The 15,382-nt window shown below is 50.2% G+C and overlaps 1 protein-coding gene across 1 annotated transcript in view; it reads right to left on the reverse strand.

Annotated features, from left to right (window-relative positions):
- Positions 1 to 15,101: 15,101 nt before the first annotated feature.
- LOC119333210 (endoglucanase 21-like) overlaps positions 15,102 to 15,382 on the reverse strand; it is a 1,006-nt gene continuing 725 nt past the window's right edge. The window contains exon 2 of the mRNA XM_037606188.1: positions 15,102 to 15,305. Within this exon, the coding sequence (XP_037462085.1) occupies positions 15,102 to 15,305 (204 nt within the window). The remainder of the gene's footprint in view (positions 15,306 to 15,382) is intronic.

Raw genomic sequence — 15,382 nt, forward strand, 5'->3', positions numbered from 1 at the left:
TGCCCTGTGGCAAGGGGATTAAACGAAGAGGGCCTTAGTGAAACCCCACATCTTAACACCAGGCGGTTTGGCGGTTAAGCTTGTCTGACTCTTAATACCAGGTGGTAATCGATGATTGTTGGGTAACATGTACGTATACCTGAGTGGGGTGGTGACGAAGAGGTACGAGCAACATGCACATGTATCTAATCTACTAGTACACAAGAATGTATGGTCAGTGGATGATTAAGAGGTAGTAACATGTATTCCCTCCGTTCCAAATTACTCGTCGTACAAATGGATGTATCTAGAACTAAAATACATCTAGATATATCCATATCTATAACAAGTAATTCGGAAGGAAGGGCGTACCTGGGTGATAGTCAGCGACGATGAAGAGCTTGTAACATGTACCTGATTGGTGATGGTTATTCTTCCTGTCGGTAGTGAGCTGGAGGTGGAGAATTAATGGTTTAATTATAATCTATAATATATATGGAGGTAGACTAATTAGAAAACTCTGGATAAAATAACAATCCTAGCTAGGCAGTGTTGACTTGCGTCGTGCACCAGCAACCGTGTGGATGCCTATGGATAATGGATTGCACATTCTAAGTTCAGATGTAGACTATGTTTTGGTCAACATAGATGCAAGTCTAGGCTGGATGTTACTTGTTCATGTTGCTCGAATGAGTATAACAGCATTGTAAGACAAAAGAGAGCGTGCGTTGCAACCTGTTTCCCGAACTGGGAACATATGCACTTCTAATACCTTTTTTCTATCAAAATATTAGGAGCGACACCGTTGTCTTAATTTCCGTAAATTGTTTTGGATTGAGAACCTTGCAGAGCTATAGGCTAGCAAGTTCCAAGAAGCTAATCAGGATGTAAAATTGTATTGTGGGGAACTAACTGATCGATAATACTACACACACAGAAAAAAGAGACGGACTTTCACGGACTAGGCTGCATGCTCTACTCTAACTGGACCCTCCTAATTTTCACTGGTGGGCCCACCTCACTTAACCAAATATCAACCTATCAATTTCTAATTACCTCGTAATCCCCCCGTAATTAAAGCCCCGTGTATTTAGCTTTGCCCCTAATTGAGGTGGTGTTTGGTTCTCTAGTCCGAGGATTTTTTTCTAGTCTCAACTAAAAAGTCCCTAGTCCCTAAAAAGTCCCTCCCTGTTTGTTTTCAGAGACTAAAAAGTCCCTAGTCCCTTCCTAGAGACTATTAAATGATCATGTTGGCCCTAGCATATAGAAAAATAACAATCAAACAACACCATGGGGTGGCGGGCCAATGGGTGCATGGAGGGGCATTGTTGAAAAAGTCTTAAAAAGTCCTAAAAAGACTCTTCTTTAGAGTCTTCTTCATTTAGTTCCAAATGACTAGTTTAGTCCTTAAAAAGTCCCTCCCGTTTCGTAAAAAAGTCTCTAAGAGGGACTTTTTTTAGTCTCTACATAAAAAAGTCCCTGAAAACAAACACCCCCTAATATACTGAAAAAATATCTTTTACGAGCTAATTTCTAGGTTGGCATGTCAATTCTCTTGCAAGAAATTTCATAGGTGATGGTATGTTTTGCCCATTTGGGTATTGTCTGAAGTAATAAGAGATCTTGTAGCGTCAACAAGGTGTTATTGTCACTGAATTTACACCAATGAAACGTGCATCACGTATGTAAAACTACTAATCAACTGTTGCATGTCTGTCACGTGCAGCCGGTCCACGGATGTCCCATCCTAGCACAACATCGAGGGTAGGTGAGTGGAATCCAGCTCCTGTTATTAGTCTCTGGTTGACCAAGCTAAATGAATATGCCGGGAATGACAGCCAAATATTATAATGTTAGTGCACCAGACGATAAGGAAAAACTACCCTCCCTGCGTCGTCTCCTCGAGGCGATTCGGGGGAAACCCTAGCTGCCACCGCCGCGCCCCCTCCTTCCCCTCCGTCGCCGCCTGAGGTGTGCTCTGGCGCGCGCGCTCGACACCAATGAAGGTGGTGGCGGGGATTCGGCGGCTACACGACTCGTGAAGGGCCTCGGCACGCGGGGCGGCCGCCCCGGCAGGTGAGGGTGGGGTGGCCCTGGCAGCGGGTCGCCCTGCTGGTGCGGGCTAGGCGCCTCCTCGGTCTCGCGGGTGACGAGGAGGCGGCGGTCGTAGGTCGCTGGTGTGCATCCCTCCCCGCAGGGTATGGCACTGATGAAGCACATCCCCTCCGCCCCGATATGCTCCTTCCTTCGCTGGATCTGGGTCTTGGTGGCTCAGGCCGCTGCTCCCGGTTGCTGGCTGCGCGGATCTCGTCGGGCAGGGTTGGATCCGGGGGAAACCCCTGGCCGGCGTGGCAGTCACACCAAAGGCGACGCCTTGGGCGCCGTTCCCCTCCTTGGAGGCTGTGGTGTGGATCCTCCCCCCTCCTTCCGTCCCCGGCTAGGTGAAAGCCTAGGTCCTCTGCTTCAGGCAGCGACGACACGTCCGTGTCGTGTTCCTTCTTGGAGGCTCCATCCGGGGATTGCAGGGGCGGCGAGAGAGTTTGGTTGTGGATGTGATGGTGGCGGGAGACAGCTTGGTTTGGTTTCTTCATTATTTCTTCATAGGCTGTTGGCTGGAGGGTCCCTGTCAAGGTTGCCGGAGGGTCGATGCCCACGAGCCTGGGCAAGAGGGGATCGGGTTCCCCTCTACGGTGACAACGATATACCATTTGGTGGGAGCATTGTGCTCCGGTGAATCCAGCGCTGGCCTTTGATCTACTTACCGTTGTTTCCCTTGCGTCAGCCACTGTGGCCGGCAGCTCTTGCCCTTTGGTGTGGCTGAGCCACAGACGACGATGGTGCTTGTAAGTAGTGTGCCCCGTGCTTGCGATTCTGCTCTAGTTTCTTCTCCCTACAGCTTGGATACCATCCATTTGGGTTCTGGGGTGAACCGAGCTGTCGTCTGCCGGTGCGGCATCCTTTGAGCCAGGATGAAGGGGTAGGGGCCCTTTGCAAAGGCAGTAACAGATGGTGGTCTGGTCCATGGCTGGCTCCGAGGGTGGCTGTGATCACGAAGCTTGCGCGGTGGTGCATTCCTCCCAAGACCCTAGTTTAGTTCTGATGGTGTAGGTCATCCAGTAGGGTGTTGGTAGCAGTGTGGTGATGCATTGGCTCTCTCTGCTGCTGCCTTTGAGTTGTTTTTCTTGAGTTCCTTGTATCCGTCACTCTGTTTTTTTCCTTTACTTTTCGTTATAAGCGATTGACCTTGTAATCTTGGCCGGTTGATGGCTTTGTTAATTCAAAGCCGGGCTCTTCTTAAGCCTTCATTCTAAAAAAACGAAAAGACCTTGCTCACTGTACGTAAGTGTCATGGTACCATCTTAATCCTGTCATTTGATATGCAGATTAGCACGTTAAGCCGATGGTACTTCATAAGGTTTAGGTGATTCGGAGATCCCTGAAATTTTATTCAAACAGGTGACATAGAAGGTAGACATGTACGTTGCTTCTAAAATTGAAACAAAAAAGGGAATACTTGATCGTGCAAATTCGTTTACATTGTTCGGAGGCCCCTGCGTCGCTCTCGCGCGAGCGACACGGGAGGCAAACCACGCCTGCCGCCAGAGAACTCCCTTCTCCATCGTCTCCTCCATCGCCGCCGCCAGGACGCGTCATGGGGCAAAGCCCACATACCAGCTGTGCCAGCGGCGTTTCTCCTCTTGCGATAGTCCCCGTGGCTGGCTCGTGCGGGCATCACCATGAGGGTCGACGAGTAGCGAGCGGCGGGGCGTGGCCCTGCATGCGGGGCGGCGGTGTGCCTCCTTGCTGGCCATGGGTTTTTGGAACGGCGACCCCAGGACAAGGTATGGCGGCCAGGAGTGGCAATTGGTGGCGGCGGATCTGGGATTCTGCCAAGATCTGGTTGCAGCAGCCTTGGCCGGCGAATCTGGTGGTGGCTTGCTAGTCACTGATATGGCAGGTCAAACATGGTTGACCATGGGGCGGCGCGCGAGGGATTTGAGACCTAGTGCCCGGATCTGATGGTCGAGGCAGCCGTTGTCGTTGTATGGACGATGACAATGACTGGTGCGGCGGTGGGTGCTCCCTATAACGCAGCCTAAGAGTTGTGTATTTGTCATATTGATGCCGTCTTGTAACATAGGTTTAGCGGCTATTTGGTGGAGTTATTGTCGAGAGGCATGCGTCCTCGGTTTTTCTTTTCACTTTACTTCCGGGTTGATGTTGTTCGGCTACTGGATTTTGCATTCGTAATAATATATGGTTGCATGCATCATCCTGATGCAGAGACCGGGGGTTATCCTCCTTTTCAGAAAAATGTGCTTTCGTGTAGCTTGCTCATTGACCATTGAGCTTGTTCATAGTTTGAAATACTTGATTGCCTGCTTAAAAAAGGGGTAACAGGTGCGATGTGGAGTTTATATATGTCAACTTCCCTTGCACCCATATCTGTCCGCAAGAAATTCAAAAGCGTGGTGCTTTGAACTTTGAACACCGACTCTGCCAGCTATATGCAATGTGTGTGCATATTTATTGCCGCAAAGTAAATGAATAATTGTATGTATATTAAGAATTTCAGATGGAGCGGATGGTTGAACCGGAATCAAGACATAAACTAGTGGTGAAACATTTGAGGGGACATTATTTTTAGTCAATTGTTATATTTTCCAATAAAAGATGATATATTCATATTAAGTACAATTGAGTCAGTTTTACGTAACAAACATCATTTAGTTTAACCATGTCGATGCAATTAGCGTATCTCGCCGATATACGTTCTGTACAGTTAGCATATCATTGGTGCATCTCGGGCGAGAGATGCGAGCATTTTGATTCCTCTCGCCATGTGTGCGCTTCTGCTTTCTCTGGGGTTGCTTTCTCCGGGTTTAGCTCTGTTATGCTTCTCATGTTCCTTTCTTCCTCGTTATTTAAGACCCGACCATCATGTGTTGTCTCCCCCGTTTATGATGTTTAGTCAAACCCCACATCCTAATACCAGGCGGTTTGGCAGTTAAGCTTGGCTGTCTCTTAATACCAGGTGGTAATCAATGCTTACTGAATCCAACAGCCGGATCTAGTACAAAAGAATGTTGGGTAACATGTACTTGGGTGGTGTCATTGGACGATGAAGATGTAGTAACATGTACACCTGGTTGAAGGTCGTTGGTGATGGTTCTTCTGCTGTCGCTAGTGAGCTGAGGTGAAGAATTATTTGTTTAATGAAGATAATGGAGGTAGACTAATTAGAAAACCAAGAATGATATAACAATGCTAGCTAGGAAGGGTTGACTTGCGTCGTACACTAACAACCATGTGGCATGACGAGGCATATGCATTGCACGTTCTAAGTTTAGATTTAGAGCATGTTTTGGTTAACATAATGGCAAGCCAAGGCTGGATGTTACTTGTTCATGTTTCTCCAACAGAACAACAGAATGGTGAGGCAAAAGAGAGCGTGCGATTCAACTTGTTTCTGAACAAGGAACATATCCAGTGATACCACACCCTTTACATGATATCATGATACCATCCGACGATGACACATGTAACGTTCGAATTGAATTTATGCCTAAGATTTGTTTCCCCAATCTGACAAAAATTCAAACCCAAATTGAATCCAATATAGAGGTAACATTGTATGTGGCTGCCGATGGTGATTATTTCTGTCGGTAAAGAGCTGAACATGGAGTATTAATAGCTTAATTAAAATATAATATATTAAGGTACTTCACATTCTATGTTCAGACGTTAAGCATGTTTTGATTGAGTGTAGATGCAAGTCTAATTTTTGTGTTGCTAGAATGAGAACAACATATTTGTAAGTCAGAAGAGAAGTGTCACTATTGTAGAAATGCCTAACAGTTACGTTGTGACGTTTGATAGCACACTAAGTGTTCCTCCGGTATTCGGGAGTTGCATAATCTCATAGTCATAGGAACATGTATAAGTTATGGAGAAAGCAATAGCAATAAACTAAACGATCATAGTGCTAAGCTAACGGATGGGTCAAGTCAATCACATCATTCTCTAATGATGTGATCCCGTTCATCAAATGACAACTCATGTCTATGGCTAGGAAACTTAACCATCTTTGATTAACGAGCTAGTCAAGTAGAGGCATACTAGTGACACTCTATTTGTCTATGTATTCATACATGTACTAAGTTTCTGGTTAATACAATTCTAGCATGAATAATAAACATTTATCATGATATAAGGAAATATAAATAACAACTTTATTATTGTCTCTAGGGCATATTTCCTTCATCTGCACCCTCTCAGTATTCAAATTTAGATTTGCTTTGTAATAACTTGGTGTTTACCACCTTAAAGATGGCCTACCGTTATGTAATATATGCTCATAAGCTCTATTTTGTTGTCGCATCCCTACTTTAACATTCTTTGCTTGCATAGCTAGATCAACAGTGCAACTTACACCATGTGCAATCTATGTGAGATGGCAGCATTGCTAAGACATCTCCTAACGAGTGCACATTTCCCTCTCATAAGGAATCAGCGTACACCATGGACAATCTATGTGATGTCCTAGTAGGAAGTACTGAGCCCCCGACTAAAATCGCCGAACATTCAGTTTGAATCATAAATGGTGGACCCTTTCATGGATCCATAAATTTAGTCAGGTTTGCTAACATAGAGAGCGCAAGATTTTGACTTTAGTTCCTAGAGATGATGAAAGAATCTCAGTGCCTTTTAATTATTTACATCTCAGTGCCCAAGTCGGTTATTATCATAGTGTAAACCGTGTCTTTGAGTTGCGTGCAGGTTATTTGAATGTGTTGAATTTCTACAATTATATTAAGACCCAAATTACCAATTTTTGTAGGTTACGAGGGGATATCCCAATGGACGGGGACGAGGAGGCGGAATGGAGGTTGGCGATGGCATGGGGAAAAATTACGACGAGCAAGGCAGCGACATTGTACAGTAACACGGTCGTGTGTGTGGCCTCTGTGCAGCAGCGATGGGTACCCATCGGAGCAAGGACAACGGCTACCACACACATGTTTATGATGGTGCTCGAGGCCGCAGGGCCGACAAGGCATGTGGGTGGTACGTGTCTGATTGTTAACATCGGATTTCGAGTAGTCCGTTGAATCTATAGACATTAGTTTTACTTTACAAAATATTCATGACTAAATTATATGCTCTTCTATGAAGTGTTATATTCATATATGAAACAAGTGCCTCAACGGCTCACACTTTTGCAAGTCGTCACCCGCCACTTCATATTTTAGAAAATAGAACTGAATTTGATAATTAGATCAAATCCGGTTATATGTCATGTACCTGCTTTGATTGAATCTGAAATTATGTTATAAACATAAAGAACCACTTAGATATGTGCAAAAAGGAAAGATGTCCTGTTTTTAAAATTCTTATGCCGTCTGATCAAATTTTCTTATCTCACATTTTATTTTAGATGCCATTGTAAAGAAAATGTTCTCAGCCTTGGACGATGCATTCACTCGATTCTTGAAACCATTACCTTTTTCTGAAGTAAGTCTAACTACCATGAAAGGGGCTGTCACAGGTGTAGGTTTGTCCATTGGCAATTGACAGCATAACCGCGCAAGACAGTTGACAACAGATCGCTTATGGTAGGACCTAACTATTACCGATAATTTATACTATCAAATGCAGTGTTAGTGAATGGTGTTCCTTTGTCATGGTTGAAGGTTGCAGGTCTTCTGCTAGGTTCTTTGATACTTTTAGGTATGTACTTGAATCTTGCTTACCTAATTAGTGGCTACTATTCTCATAGGAGATGACACACAAGATGTTGTTTTGAAGTAAGTTCATGCACACCATTCTTTTGTAGTTATACTTCAGACGAAATGACTTCAATCTTTTATGTGAGACTCATGAGTCGTTGATGAGGTCAATGATGTGTGATATTCTAGGTTCATAGGACGGCTCAAAGACTAATTACATCAAACTAGAGAGTGCTTCTTAGTTAAACATCATTTTGGGGAGCTTTATGAGGGAGTCCCCTATTCTTCTTGTATCCCCTCAACCCTACCCATGCGACATGCTCGACATCCATGTCCTACAAGGAGCGAGAGAGAGTGGGAGGAAGGGTGAGTGGAGGAATGGCGAGATGGAGATATATAGAGAGGGGAAGAGTTGAGAGAGAGAGAGAAGGTTTACGTTTTTTTGAGCGGTCAAGAGAGAAGGTTTACGTGATGATTGCTATCGAGTCGCTCAAATACATGCATTGTAGCCCGTAGAAACGCACGGGCATTCTACTAGTATTACTCAACATATGAGTAGCTCTTAACAGTTTTTATTTGGTGCATGAGGTGCGCTCCAAATTACGGATCATTTGGACATATGAGTAGCTCTCAGCAAAAAAAGACAAATTGGGTCAAAAACATACATGAACAATAAACTTTTTCACATACCCTAAATTTTTCTATTTTGGTTAGAGCTTCTCAAATGTCTAGACATTTGGAGCGCACCTCACACACCAAATTATCTTCCATGCAATTTTTTTGGAACTTTTTGAGTTTTTTTTTAATTTTCTGTTCAACGCGGGTGCAACTGAGCCTGAACACCGAATCACCGCTCTCATCCCAAGATCCCTACTTCCATGAAGACAACTTTGTGTATGATTTACTATAGGAAGATACTCTCTCCTTCCATGTATATAGGGCCTAATGTGTTTTTTAAGACCGCATTTGACTATTGACAAGATTAATAGTACATGACATATACAATGTGAAAATTATATCATTGAAAGCTCCTTTCACACACGAATTTAACGGTGTGCTTTGTGTAAGTTGCATGTCACATATTATTGTTTTAATATTTGGTCAAAGTTAGCCTCGAAAAACATATTAGACCCTATATAGATGGAAGGAGGGAGTACAAAACCTTAACACAAAAAGGTGGAAGTCAATTTATCCAACAAGTAAATGATTATATTTTAGAACCATGTGCAGCAAAAATGGTCTCGTGTAGAAGACCCTGCTAGTACGTATTAAAAATAAAAATTATGCAGCCTACATCGATCCACGTCTAACGACTAAAAAGCCTAGACATGAAGGAAAGTGTTCAAATATATTGTTCGGCTCTCTCCATCATTTAAACTTGGATGAATTTGCTTGAGCATGAATGCAATAGCAGGACCCAATTGATCTCTTGTTGCTACCTTTGAGGTCCTTTGCGCATAAAGTAAGGACATGTTTGTGACTTCCTTTTCTTTCAAGGTCCCTTATGGAGTGATATAATTTTCCTATAAATGCACCCGGAAATTTTACTTGGATGGCTACAGGGCACTCAACTAGAATTTCATTTGGCGTCAGTCGAATCAACATGAAGCGTCAGATAAAAAATGAATGCACCAGATTATCACCTCTACCTCGAACCATTCCTTCCTGAAAACATATCGTCTTCCCCCGCTGCCCTACTGCTATCGGCTAGGTCGCCTGCTGCCGCCGCTCGCAGCCGGCGGCCCTGCTGCGCCAGCCTTGCCGCCCCACCCTCTCCCAACCTCTCCCCACCGCCGTGCATGCCATCGCCTCCGGCGATCCCTCTAGCCCCGTCTGTATCCACTTTTTTCTCCGGTGAAGCCCCACCACCGCCCCCACCACCGCCGTCCACCACCGCTTCCACCCTGAACCCTAAGATGACAGCGAGCTCATTCCTTCTCTCCGGCTAGGCTATTCCTTCTCCTTCTTCTTCCTTCACTCAAAAACGAGTGACCCGAAAACAAAAATTCAGCTGACTGACGTGCATCTAAACTGTTTTATTATAAATGCGAGCTTTTGGGACCCTTCATGTCCCTACCCGTTGTATATAGAAAAGAAAAAAAGGCACCGAGAAAGAATTTCGCTCCAAGAGAATGTTCTCTTCTAAACAAGACCGACTCTGCTTCTAGCACATGCGCAAACACGAACTACAAACGGGAGTGGATTTTTCCTAACTGATTGCGCGCACAACCTGTATCCTTGCCGTCCATCCAGGGCGTTGTCCAATCAACATCCCCCACCATGTTCTTAGCTATGCAGTGTATTCCCAGGACATGTGATATACTGTTGTGTGTATATGAAGCCGTATTGCAGCAAATGTGGGGCCATGGCCGATAGATTCTCCTGACAACCAGACCCATGGCCCATGTCCTTCAGATTCGTCACGAGGGATGCGCTGCTCATTATCTATGCAAGTCTAGATACAAATTCTGTAACATTTGAAGAACTGACACGCATATGTTTAATCTGGTCAGTAATTCATAAGTCACAAAAAATGGTAGTAGTAACATTCATAAAAATGCCACTTTCTAGCAGAGTCGACAAAGGGGCAAAAAATCAGAAAAGTTCTACTGAACTTGTGATAAAGTCCATAAATTGCCTTCATAAAGTTTTGTACTATTTTCATAACCTTCAAATTCACATGTACACAAAGTTATTCAAGGATTCATACAAACTACCAGCTAGTTAAACATAAAGTTCTATTAACATCAATATGGCAAGAAAAAGCATTCTCTTTTACATACAACAATAAAGTTCTTCAGCAATTTATACAAAGAGACCGCTTTGTAGAAACAGAGTTCTTTGTAAAAAGATAAAGTCCTTCATCAATTTTCAGCAAAGGACAATCCGGACATCCAAAAAGTTCTTGTACAAATCTGCCCAAAAAAATTCAATCTATGCTGAGAACTTGGAAATAAAGCATGTCTATACAAAGGGATTTCACCTGTCAGTGCAAACAAAATAAACTGCAGCTTATTTTATCAAAGAGCTGAAAGGTAGCCTTAACACAGACAAAACTTTGTTCAGCTTGTAGTCAAATCCCAACAAACAATCAGAGAGCCTAAATTGTGCTAGCCTTTTTGTGGACACAAATCGATCAAGGTAGCCCATGCAAGTTCATCACAGAGAACAGAAGACCAATATTAAACATGGTGGATCCATGTGCTACTAGATCCATCACGCAACAATCAATATTACACTGCTGCAAATAAATCCTAATCACCTTGAACTACAAATCCATTGGCAAGCAAGAAGACGCAATCCCAACTCGTGAGCTTGAGGAGGAGGCACAAGACAACCTGTTCGTCGCCGGATCTGGTGCCAGGAGACGTCGGGAGGCTTGGTGAGTGCGGACTTCTCCGCAGCGAGCTGGGTGACGGCGAGCGAGCCGGGACACCGCGAGGCACGCCGTGGTATGGAGGAGCTAATCTGGCCGGAGGCCTCTAGATCGGGAGGGCCGCCGGCTGTGGGGGAGGGGACGGGAGGAGGACCGGCTGGATTCTCAGAGATAATGAGAGAGAGAGAGAGAGAGAATGGAGGCGTCGGGCAGTAGCCTAGGTACATATTTGATTTGTATACCGGCCAGTGAAGGAGGAATATATTTTCCAGACCTGGGTCCAGTGGGCCAGCCGGCTCGGATCCGCACGTAGCTTGTGCGGTCGCGATTGGCGTTGCGCGCGCAAAGGGTTAGGGCATCTCCAGCCGCGCCCCAGAAAGGCCTCCACAGGCGTTGTTTTTTGCACCGGCGCCGAAAAATCGGCCCAGTCGTGCCCCCAGGAGCCCGATTTTCGCCGGCTTGGGACGAAAACAGCGCCGGCGGACCCAGGCCGAACCCGGCGCGCCGGGGGACGCCCGGGGGCGCCGGAGCGAACTGTTTTGGCGCGACACAGCCGCGGGCCCGCCGCGTCAGCGACTCTACCCTCTTCTCTCCCCTTCGTCGTCCTGATCGCCTCGTTTCCCACAACGAATCAATGCCAAAGCTGCCGCACTGCCGCGCCGGTCAGCCTGCGCCATTGATGCCTCACGGGCGGCACAGTGAAGACCGGATGACGCGCGTCCCTCGCCCTCCCTCGCCCGCCACGCGTACTCACGGCGGCTCGCGCACGGGCGGCGCCTCGGCCTATATAAGACGCGCCCCAGCGCACTCGGCGACTCGCACTCTCTCGCCGTCGTCGTTCCTTCCTCTCCTCTCTCTCGCCGTCGCCAGTTCATCACACCCATGGTCGAGCGCTTCCCAGGCGATGGCGCGGCGGCGAACGGCTTCGGCCGCCACCATCTTCACGAGAACGAGGCTCGCCTCCTTTTCGAGGCCGAGTACCTGGTCCCGCCGGACATGCGGGTGCCCGGGGCGTGGAGGATCAGCGCCGGCGGCGTGCCGGTGCCCCCGATACCCACCGGTGCGGCGCGGCATGCGGAGATCCCACGCATACGCTCGTCCCTGCCGCGTGCGGCGAGGGAGGGGCCACGGTACGTCCCCGACAGCCCGCTCTGGGAGCCTTATTTCCGCCGCCGTCACGCCGAGCAGCTCGAGGCAACCAACGGCGTCAAGCCCTCCGGCAGGCTCAACGCCGTCGGCCGGCGTCGGTGGTGGGGCGTGCCCGGGCGCACGTTGGAGGCTGTCCTCGAGTACATCGAGGGCGGCAACACGCCGCGCCTCGAGTACCCCGCTCCCCCGTCCTTCACACGCCGTCGGGGAAGCTCCTGGACCCCGAGGCGCATGGAGACCGGGGGGTTCTCCTCCTCGTCCGGCGGCTCCCCCTGCCTCCACCTCCGCCCTGTCAAGCTGGAGCCCCAGGGCGCGCCTGTCAGCACGCGCACCCGCAGCTCTGGCGTCCGCATCGGCGACAACGCCTCCCCCACCGGCCGCTTCGTCCTCGTCGAGCCCAAGCCGGAGCCCGGCCTCCCCGCGGAGTACGAGGAGGTAGCCCGGCGTGGCTTCTCCCACGAGGATGCCCTACGATGGGCGCGGGACGATTACCTCCGCGACGAGATGGTCCGGCAGCGCCGGGCCCTGGAGGAGATATGTTTAAAATAGCCCGCGGTAGTTTTTCCTTTTTTTGTAAAATATGTTTAAATTTGAACGAACTCGAACGTGTTTGCGTTGTGTTTGCGCCGAATTTAAACATTTTAAAAACCCGTGGGGGGCCGCGACTGGGGGGCATCACGTCCCCAGTGCGCGGTTTAGCGCCGGTGCGCCCCAAGGGGGCGATTTTTTGCCCCTCCTGGGGGGGCCAACGACTGGAGATGCCTTAGGGCATCTCCAGCCGCGCCCCCAAGAAGGCCTCCCCAGGCGATTTTTTCGCGCCGGCGCCAAAAAACGGCCCAGTCGCGCCCCCAGGATCCCGATTTTCGCCGGCCTGGGACAGCGCCGGCGGACCCAGGCCGAACCCGGCGCGCTGGGGGCGCCCGGGGGCGCCGGGGCGAACTGTTTTGGCGCGAAACAGCCGCGGGCCTGCCGCGTTAGCGACACGGCGCCTCGTCTTCCCCCAACGGCCTCGGTTCCCGCGGGGAATCAATGCCAAGGCTGCCGCCCGTCAGCCTTGCCATTGATTCCTCACGGGCGGCGCGTCACGGGACGGCGCCCCGACGCCTCCCCTCCCTCGCACGCGTACACACGGGTGTGGCGCGGCTATATAGTCGGTGGCCTGCACTCGCTTGTGCCCACACCAGCCCCGCCCCTCGCCGCCGCCCAGCTCCTCCCTCACCCTATCTCTCCCGAGCGCCGCTGCCCAGCCCCTCCCTCTATCTCTCTACCTCTCCCGAGCCCGTCGCCATGGCGGAACGCTACCCCGGAGACGAGGTGGCGGCCAACGGCTTCGGCCGCCGTTCGCTCCGCGAACAGGAGTCCTGGCTCCTGTTCCAGGCGAACATCTCGGTGCCGCCGGACATGCGCGCCGGGCCGACGGGGTGGAGGCTCAGCGCCGGGGGAGTGCCCATTCCCTCGTTGCCCGACGCTGTGGCGAAGCCGACGTACTTCGCCGAGGAAGTCGAGGTCGTGCGCGCCTCCCTCACCGACGCCCAACTCTCCCTCCCCCAGTACGCCGCCGACAACCACGCGGCTTGGGCGACGTATTTCGAGCGCCGCCAGCAGCAGCGCTTGGCGTCCATCAACGGCGCGCCGGTGGTTGGTGGCCGGCAGAACAGCGAGGGGCGCCACCTATGGTGGGGCGTCCCCGGCCGCACACTCGAGGGCGTGATGACGTTCCTCGAGGACGGCAACGACCAGCCGTTGGCGTACCCGGCGAGGGCGGCCGCCCCGGCGCAGCACCGACGCGCCGGGCCATGGGCGCCAAGGAGGTTCGGGTCCTCCTCCTCTTCTTCCTCCTCCCGATCTTCATCGCACTCCTCCGGCACTCTGGCCCTGCTCGGCGTCAAGGCCGAGCCCGCGGCGGAGACGCTGCTCGGCCGGCGCACTCGCAGCGCCGGCATCGTCATCAACGAGGGCGGCCGGCGCGTCTACTCGTCGGCTCCTCCTCCGCGCTTCGTCAAGCCAAAGACGGAGCCGGGGCTCGCGCCGGTGAAGAAGGAGCCTGCCGCGCCGGTGACGACGGAGCTCGACAACGACGACGCGGCCCTGGAATGGGCGCGCAGGGACTCCATAGTGATGGAGAAGGAGCGCCTGGAGAAGGCGAAGGAGCGCCAGCGCGCCGCCCTGCTTCGCTTCGCGGAGCGTCGACGCGGCCGCGACGAAGGCGGAGTCGTCGTCATCTGCGACAGCGGCGATGACGACGACGATGCGCCGCCACTAGTCCGCCATGGCGACGCCGGGCAGGGGTCCAGCAGGGGCGCCCGCGTCAAGGAGGAGAAGGCCGACGACGACGATGGCGGCGACGGCGGCCAGTTTTTCCTTTAGATTAGTTTATGTATATGTGCTATGTAATGAAAATCCGCGAACTTCGCCGAAATGTGCCGAAATTTATCGTGTTTGGCCAAAATTTATCGTGTTTGGCCGAATTTTATCGTGTTTAAGCCGAACTTCGCCGAACTTCTTTTATTTTAAAACGTGCCTGGGGGCGGCCCTGGGGCCGGCAGCTGGGGACCAACTCGCCCCCAGGCCCAATTTTTGCGCCGGCTCACCCCCGGGCGGCGATTTTAGGCGCCCCCGGGGGGCCAACGGCTGGAGATGCCCTTAGGAATCACCTTATTCGACTACAAACTGTATACACAGATATGTGTTTTCAGCTTAAAATGCCATGCAGTCTATTCATCTTGTTTGCAAACCACATACACCACTACTCTGCACTCTCTACTTTCTCTACCAATATGAACAATCTAAGCAGTTAACTAAACCAACAAAAAACATCCTAGACCAGTTTTGTAAAACTTCACACTAATCTTAGAACTTCTTCCTGTTCAGCTTTTCTTCATGATGGCCGTTTCGCCGTGCAAGTGTGCGAAGATGCCAACCATGGGCGCGGTGTTGTACGTGCACGCCTCCGTTTGCATGTAGTTGTCGCGCCTGTCCCTGAACCGGTCGAGGTGGTCCGGCCCGCCGACGATGGCGCCGATGACCACGTTTGGGTTCGCCCCCCTCCGGAGGAACCAGTTGTCGTACCCCTGCATGCACCCGATGAACCTGCCGTCGCCGCGGTGGGACACGATGGACGCGCCACGGTGGTGCATCCGCCGCGGGA

This window comes from Triticum dicoccoides, chromosome 7A, assembly GCF_002162155.2.
Source record: "Triticum dicoccoides isolate Atlit2015 ecotype Zavitan chromosome 7A, WEW_v2.0, whole genome shotgun sequence".
Taxonomy (NCBI): Eukaryota; Viridiplantae; Streptophyta; class Magnoliopsida; order Poales; family Poaceae; genus Triticum; species Triticum dicoccoides.